This window comes from Mastacembelus armatus, chromosome 3, assembly GCF_900324485.2.
Source record: "Mastacembelus armatus chromosome 3, fMasArm1.2, whole genome shotgun sequence".
In the NCBI taxonomy this organism is placed as follows: Eukaryota; Metazoa; Chordata; class Actinopteri; order Synbranchiformes; family Mastacembelidae; genus Mastacembelus; species Mastacembelus armatus.
In genome coordinates this window covers 351,430-359,753 of record NC_046635.1, presented here as the reverse complement: position 1 = coordinate 359,753, position 8,324 = coordinate 351,430, and the positions used below count along the sequence as shown (strand labels likewise).

The 8,324-nt window shown below is 41.9% G+C and overlaps 1 protein-coding gene across 1 annotated transcript; it reads left to right on the top strand.

Moving 5' to 3' along the window:
- The first annotated feature begins 210 nt into the window (after nt 1–210).
- dapk2a (death-associated protein kinase 2a) lies at nt 211–7,096 on the top strand. Its single transcript, XM_026319705.1, has 9 exons — nt 211–453; nt 559–665; nt 2,153–2,374; nt 3,986–4,124; nt 4,687–4,816; nt 5,106–5,181; nt 5,275–5,427; nt 5,581–5,626; nt 6,174–7,096. The coding sequence occupies exons 2-9, from the start codon at nt 604–606 to the stop codon at nt 6,816–6,818; spliced, it is 1,473 nt and encodes a 490-aa protein (XP_026175490.1). The 5' UTR covers nt 211–453; nt 559–603; the 3' UTR covers nt 6,819–7,096.
- The last annotated feature ends 1,228 nt before the right edge of the window (nt 7,097–8,324 follow it).

Here is an 8,324-nt window from a genome sequence, read left to right as displayed (position 1 = left end):
TTCAAGGGACAGTCTGGGCCCGGGGTCCCTTTGAAGGGACAATCTGGGCCCGAGGTCCCTTTTGAAGGGACAGTCTGGGCCCGGGGTCCCCCTGAAGGGACTTTGGGCCCGGGGTCCCTCTTTAAATGATTAAAATGGAGAATGAATGTTTAAACTATTTGTTTATTTATTGTCAGCCAGCGCGCGCGACACAACAGGTGTGATAGTTTCGGGCGCGAGCTGACCAGAGCGCGCGCACAGGCAGAGCCGTGCGTGTTGAAGTGAAGCCCAGACCCAGTTTATAATAAAATACAAAATAAAGGTTTATCTGACTGATCGTCGCGTCCGAACAGGCTCCGCACCCGCCGGGATTAAATGAGCGCACCTGAAATGAGCGTTTTAAAAACTGGACTTCAGTTTGTGAAGATTCCTCGTGGTCTGATCACGACGCGGGGTCAAAACCTGGATCAGTAGGTAAGACTGTTTACCGCTGCTGTTATTTACTGACCATTCGCCCTCGTGTCTGAGTAATACGACAGTGATTAGTGATTAGTGATCGATTGAATATGTGTGTTGCAGGGTATCGGAGATGAGGCGTTATCCTAACTAGCGAGGACTGCAGCCATGGACTTATTCAAACAACAGAAAGTGGAGGATTTCTATGAGATTGGCGAAGAGTTGGGAAGGTACAGACACGACTGACTCCTCCATGGAGAAAAGGCGTCGGTGTTTGCATCTGTTTTCAATGTCATTTAAGTGGCAGGTGACCCTTCATGTAGACCAGGACACAAATTAAACACAGGTTCACACATGGCACCACACGTTGTACCTGTGCAGCCAAACAACACAATCACAAAGCTACAGGATGCTGAGAGAAAAGGGATGGAAACGGAGTTTTTTCAGTTTCATCTTTATAATTTAAAGAAATTAGTAATTTTATAGTTTTTTGTTTTCCCACTGGGACTCCAGATATATTACACAATAACGTAGACTGGAAGATTGGACACGACAGGTTGCATCTTGCTTTAACATTATGGAAATGAGACTGAATCATTAACTGTATGTTGTAAATGATTACTGACTGTGAAATGTCGTTTTCTCCCCTCAGACACTTTTAACATGAGTCAAGCTGCTTCCTCTTTGACTGTCGCTGCTGCAACATGTGCACAATTTCAAGTGATTAAAAATGTCTGTAAAACCTCAGACTGCTCAGAAATATCCCTAAAACAACAAGAAAAGTGGACTGATGTGTTTTCAGCCTAGTTTTGTCGCTGTGCATTGTAAAGTGGCGACAACTGTTATGCACAGCGAGATGCTTTTTAAAGAAGTCTTCTATCTTTAGCTGTGGCTAAATCTAGTCCCAGACTGGCTGCATGTGAGGACGTCAGGTGTTATCTTACAAACCATTCAAATGAACTAGCCGCTAAAAATACTTCAATGCAGTACTGTGCAGAAGTTTTTATGTACTTCAGATGTTTTATCACACAACACCATCAGGTGTCTGACTGGTTCATTCACAACAGGCCCATAAAGAACCCACTAGAGTTATTGAAGAACTATCTTTAGAGACCAGAAGAACCAGGGTCCTGCAGCAGATGGTCTGGGACACTGGGACAGCCTGAATCTACAGAAGAACTGCAGCAGCTTCTCCAAAGTACCAGGAGAAACTGTGAGCAGGTCCAACCAGAGAGAACTGCTGCTGGTTTAACAGGGGAGAGCTGCAGATACTGATTAGATTTAGGTTTGGTTCCCTTTACTGCACTTTGGATGAAGTTCACTGACACATGAAAACCTTTTATATCATTTATATTAGAAACATCCCCTGTGTGTTTTAGGGCCTAAACCTTTGCACAGTACTGAACTTAACCACATCAAACCTCATTTTACATGAAATATGTCCCTGTGGTGTGAAGCTGTAACTCTGCATATCAGGCTTATCATGCTGACTCCAGAATTTGTGCAACACTGTTAATAGACAACCACAGCACTGTAGAAGAAGTTATTATGGGGTGTACAGCAGTATATCTATATCTATACACAGTCGATAAACTAATGGCACTTATCAAACTAACAGAAATTGTATTGTTGCGTTATGATCAGGATCTATAATTAGAGCAAACAGTTACACGGTTGAAAAACAACCACAGGAATTGTTTTGTATGTTTTGTTTCAGTGGGCAGTTTGCCATCGTAAAGCAATGCAGGGAGAAAAGCACCGGTCTGGAATTCGCTGCCAAGTTCATTAAGAAGCGGCAGAGCATGGCCAGCTCTCGAGGAGTGCGGCGGGAAGAGATAGAGCGGGAGGTGAACATCCTGCAGCAGATTCAACACCCAAACATCGTCACACTGCACGACGTCTATGAAAACCGCACCGATGTAGTGCTCATCCTGGAGCTGTGAGCGGCCAGAGAAGTTTACGCCACTTTGCACTTCACCAATATCTGCTCAGTGTTGTTACTCCACTACATTCATCTGACAGCTGTAGTTACTAGTTGCTTTAAAAATGAATAGTTAACAAAGCAAACAAGTTTATGATTATACCATTTTAATAGGCCCTGTCTGGTGTTGTAACAATGAGGTCACACCTCAAGCAGCTAAAACATTTAAATTCTGCCGACATGTTAATGCATCAGTTGATTTATTCAGTAATATAATGAAAAATCTTACAGTATATATTTATAGATTTCTTCTGCACTTTTATTTAAGTAAAACTGTGAATCAAGGGCTTTTACTTTAATATTTTACAGTGTGTTAATGTTAAGTGTAAATCGTTCCCCTTTGCCCCCTGATGGTCAACTAGTAGAACAACATGTTAGTGTGCATGCAGTCAGATTAGTAGTTTGGATTTTTAGACCAACACACGCTGTGACAAGGTTTGCAGGAAGGTTTTCAGTAAAACATCTGAAATCTGTATTTGCCATTCATAAATAACACATGGATAATTCTGAAATGTTAATGTTCAGGGTCTAAGCAGGGAGGCCCAGACTTCCTTCTCCCTGGTCACTTCCTCCAGCTCTTCCAGGGGGACACCGAGGTGTTCCCAGACCAGCCGAGTGACTTAGTCCTCCAGAATATATTGTTTGCAAGAAAGGAGCTAAACAGAATAGAACACAATTGATCAGAGTCTTCCCCATGTCGTTCCCCATGTCGTTCCCCATGTCGTTCCCCATGTCGTTCCCCATGTCGTTCCCCATGTCGTTCCCCATGTCGTTCCCCATGTCGTTCCCCATGTCGTTCCCCAGCTGTTCCCCAGTTGCTCAGCTCCTATTAGGCTGAGGCCTCTACTTATACAGACATGCAAAGTAAATGCAAATAATCATTGACATAATCAGATAATTGAGTCTGTTCTTCCCTGTTGTTCCACAAAGTGATTCCCTAATAAGGCTGTATTCTAAAACTCTATATTCTCATTGGACAGTTAACCCTCCATCCTGGACCTGCTCTGTTATACTGGTCCCTTCCTCACACCTGGTGTCTTAAGGAACCTTTATCCCAGATCCTCCTCACCAACATCCTTGAGAACCCTGTGTCCCTTAGTGTCAGACTATACTAAGTCAGGAAGAACATAAACATCAGATATGATTATGAAAAACACATGAGCCTCAGTGAATCAACCTGTAAATAAAAACCTGTGGAACCTGAAAAACCAAGAACACAGTGAGAAACAATAAAAATCATAATCAGTAAGAATAATCCATCATTGAAACTCATATTCCCATTACTGTACAGAACCTGGACAGCTCTTAGCAAAGGGCCCTGGACCCAATACTCCCATGAACCCTTGAGCAGCCTGTACCTAGACCATATACTGGAACTTATACACAGTACAAAGTCTAACATGTCAAAACATTATCCTGGAAAAGGCCTGTCTGGGTTTCCCTGGATTTCTGTGTATGTTTTTTTACATATGACCATGTGAGCGTCCTGTTTGCACATTTGTTTGACCACAGCATGACCCTGTACTGATGTTTCGGCAGCAGGCGGTTTAATAAGTGTCCGTGTTTCAGGGTCTCTGGAGGGGAGCTGTTTGACTTCTTGGCCCAGAAGGAGTCTCTGAGCGAGGAAGAGGCCACTCAGTTCATCAAGCAAATTCTCGAGGGAGTCAACTACCTCCATGCCAGAAAAATAGCCCATTTTGATCTCAAGGTTTGTCCAGATAACAGAAGCCACAGTCTTGTTTTCTGAGTCATATGGAAGTTAAATGGCTCTTGTTCTTCTGAGGAGAGCAGAACAAAGGTCTAGCGTCCACCGACCGACATAATCTTACAGCTTCCCATATGTGGTGATTTTCTATATTTCTCTTATTTTTGTATAAGCTGAATATCTTTGTCCTTTGTACTTCAGGCTAGATAAAAACAACACATGTGAAACTGTCACCACAGGTTCTGGGAAATCAGGATGTGCATTTTTACTATTTTCTACATTTTGTCTATACATTGTGTCTATACATTGTGTCTATACACTGTACAGCTGTACACGGCTGGTTAGCACAAAACAGGCCTAAAAGCAAACACAGTAATATGCATGAGGGAGGTTTGGGCCACTAGATGGAGCCATTAGCTGGGTTTAATCATGAAATTATAAAGTCAGTGGTGTCTGCTTTTCCTTGTAAAATGAATTTTACTAGTTAAACAAAATACTAATTTCTATTTCTTTAGGGAGGTGGTTCTCAAACTTTTTCTCAGTAAATGTTTCTGCCTCCTTTTAGCCTGAAAACATAATGCTGCTGGATAAAAATGTGCCACTGCCAAGAATCAAACTCATCGACTTTGGTCTTGCTCACAAGATTGAAGCTGGGGTTGAGTTCAAAAACATCTTTGGTACACCTGAGTTTGTAGGTAAGATGAGTTTGTTACCTGTTTGTTCTACTTTTTAACATGTTTTAACATTTATCGTTTCTTTCCAGTCCTCCATCCCGAAGCTTATGGGCTATCCTGAATCTAATGTTTTTCTTTCTGAGGAACTGGCTTGTGTAAAAAGATAATCCAGGAATTTGAGTGTAAACGAATAAACACAATAATAAATGTGTAGCTGTGCTGACATCAGAAATGTGCCCATGAAAACAAGTGTTATTTTTCAGCCACTGTAACTGTGCTGCCTTTTCCTGTTATCTATTTGCCTTTTAAGCACCAGAGATCGTCAACTATGAGCCACTAGGATTGGAAGCAGACATGTGGAGCATCGGTGTCATCACCTACATTCTGCAAGTGCAACACAAATAACACAAACAATGAGACCTGCAGTATCCTCTGCATTATACTGCAGCTCCTTCAACACCTTTAATGGTTTGTTCCAGGCTGAGTGGTGCCTCACCTTTCCTGGGGGAGACCAAACAGGACACACTGGGGAACATTTCAGCCATAAATTACGACTTTGATGAGGAGTTCTTCTGCCATACCAGTGAGCTGGCCAAGAAGTTTATCAGCCAGTTGCTGGAGAAAGATAAGAAGTAAGACTTTAAGCATAACATGGGGAATATCATTTTCCTCAAAACAAATTGTGTGTCAGGTCAAGAAAGTTCATTTCTGTTTTTGTTTTTCAACACTCGCCACAATCATGTAACAGCCCCGGGATTATGATAAGGCTTTTTTATCTCTTACAGAAAAAGATTAACAATTCAAGATGCTCTTAATCACCCATGGATCAAGGTAAAATGGAAACCTCATATAATATTCATGGTGTGTCAGTTAGCACTGTAGTCATATAGACTTGACTGTATATTTGTGTATTTTAACCTGAATTAGAAATAAATACATTTTTGTCATTGATTCATACAAAATATGTTTTTGTAACAATATTTGTATTTTTAAAATAAGTTAAAAGACATAAGATGGAGAAAAACATAGAAGTAAATAATCATATTATTTTAGTATTTAACAATCCCCTGGGTAGAACAAATCTGACACGGTTCAGTAATATTATCAGCTAACATCAGTCGTGTAAAACTCTTCAGTCTTCTACTGTAACACTAACACTGCCATGTGTGGTGTAGCAGCAATAAAACGGACCAAGTCATCTGAAGCCATTTATTTGGGTGTACTGCATCAAGCAATTAGTGGTAATTGCCCTCTAATTGAACAGAATATGGAAAAGCTATTTTTGGTTTGCTGCAACAGCATATTTGCATGTCAGCTCCTCATCCTATGGTTGAGAGTAACCAAGTATTCTCTCTTTAAACTCTTGTGGTCCAATTAGCATAAGGAGGAAAACAAAGCTAAAGAGCCAAAAAAACGGGAGCAGCGCCAACTGAAGACCAAGCGCCTGAGGGAGTACACTATCAAGTCGCACTCAAGCATGCCACCCAACAACACCTATGTAAACTTTGAGCGCTTTGCCCAGGTGGTGGAGGACATAGACCAGATGGAGAGCTCGTTCATTAGCCTGGCTGCAGTCCATGACTCTCTGCAAGAAGATATTGATGCCATGGTCTCCATATACAATGAGAAGGAGGCCTGGTACAAGGAGGAGAGTGAAGGCGTGCGCCACGAGCTTTCACAAATCCGCTACGATTTCCGTAAAGTGGAGGCTTTGAAGAGGAGCTTCCAGGATGACATGCAGGCTTTCAGCTCCAGCCTCAGTGCCATCAGCAGCCGCTACCAGGAGAGACAGAACCACTTCGACGCACTGCGCCTGGAGCTCAGCAATGAGCTGAAATGGGTGCAGGAGGTGGTGGGCTCATTTCCAGTGGACGGAGGTGGTGGAGGGTACCCCAACCGCAACCTCTCCACCGTCTTCAATGACGTGAATGACGCCCTTAAAGAGTTGCTGAACCGCTCCTGTGGAGGAGAACTGCTGTCTGGGATCAACCTGGACTTTACTGACACTGGACAGCAAAGATAAATGCCCCATAGTCCACCATCATGGTGATGATTAGTGAAGGTGCAGGAGGCCGGGCTGTGTCAGGCCCTAAAGGTTCATCTCTGCACACAGATGTTTGGCAAAAATACACATATGTGAGCTTCATGTATTTTTCCATGTGGAAAATAAAAATACGGACAAAAACCTACATCCTCACATACAGTGCAGTGTTTTACAGCAGAGGTTCAGTATATTTTTTGCTTTTTTTAGTTGTGTGCCACAGACAAAGGCAGATATTAAATATTTGCACTGGAAAGATATTAGTTGTCATTATCTTATTTTGACTCTGATGGTTAATATTGAATCATTAGAAAGATTTTAATTGGAGGTTATTGCCAGGTAAGCTGGCTGAGTTGTTTGTTTTGATGCTACGTAAGGGTACACCACCAATTTAGGGTTTCACACCTGGAGCTCAGATTACCCATGATGCAGCTCATCTGCCAACAGTGTTTTGGTGGTGTTGTGCTAGTAGCAGCTAATGTAGCCTGGAGTCTACAGCAGAGATAAAGAGGTTTAGTAAGCTCCGGTCTCTCTAACCCTACAGCTTTTTTTTTTCAGACTCAAGCGGCATCAGGTATTTAACCTTATCAGTCTTAACACGATTTCATCAGGAAACACAACTACTACTTTTTTTTTTTTTTTTTTTACATACTAGCTGTAATACTACAGTACTACTGCACTTCTGAACACCTGGAAACAGACTTTCATGTGTACAGTGTTTGCCAACTGCTGGTTACATCACATAGGCTTATATATTTCAGTATATATATTAATGTTAAATGAAAACAGATTCATACACTGAAAAGTAGGTTAGATCAGTTCTAATCAAGTCCAGAATGATCCACGCTGCCTCATCTGATGTTTACACTGGCAAACAGCACAAGCTTACACCATATTGTTTGCCTGGTGTTTGTACTAGTCCACAAAGGCAGTTTGATAAGTCTCATGAATGGATGTTTGTATCAGCATTTACAGAAGAGAAGTGTTTACCTCAGTCCAGTGAACGACTTTGTTGAATCTTGGCTCTCTTTTTACACAGACATCACTAAGTCAAGGGGATTCAACTGAAATGTAAACTCTTTACATTGTTTGCGATGCAGAATTGAATAAGTCTTAGTTAATACACTTTAAGAAGTCGGTTGTACTTCCTCTTATGAAAAATTAGGCCACATGACAGTTTTCTTTTGCAGTTTCTGGTAGTGAAAATGATGAGTCATGATTCATTTAAAATGACATTTAAATGCTCTGGTAAACAAGCAGGCGTCCTGTGTCAGCTGCTGTCGGCCACGGGGCGTCAGGCAGGACGGCTGTGATGAGAGTTTCTGCCAAAACAGATCAACAAGTCCAGCTGGGACACAACCAAGACTTTAGACCAGTGCCTCCTGAAATCAACACCCAGAGGGCTGATTTCTACACCACATGTAGATTCACTACTAGTTCACTACTATTCTGAGAGCACGTATGTATTTATAGGACGCCCATTTCAAG

What these genes read in the sequence shown, in the direction of transcription:
- dapk2a (XM_026319705.1), top strand. Translation starts at nt 604, where the DNA reads ATGGACTTATTCAAACAACAGAAAGTGGAGGATTTCTATGAGATTGGC. An exon ending in TGGTACACCTGAGTTTGTAG is followed by an intron (nt 4,817 to 5,105) that starts GTAAGATGAGTT and finishes TTGCCTTTTAAG; the next exon opens with CACCAGAGATCGTCAACTAT. An exon ending in GGTGTCATCACCTACATTCT is followed by an intron (nt 5,182 to 5,274) that starts GCAAGTGCAACA and finishes GGTTTGTTCCAG; the next exon opens with GCTGAGTGGTGCCTCACCTT.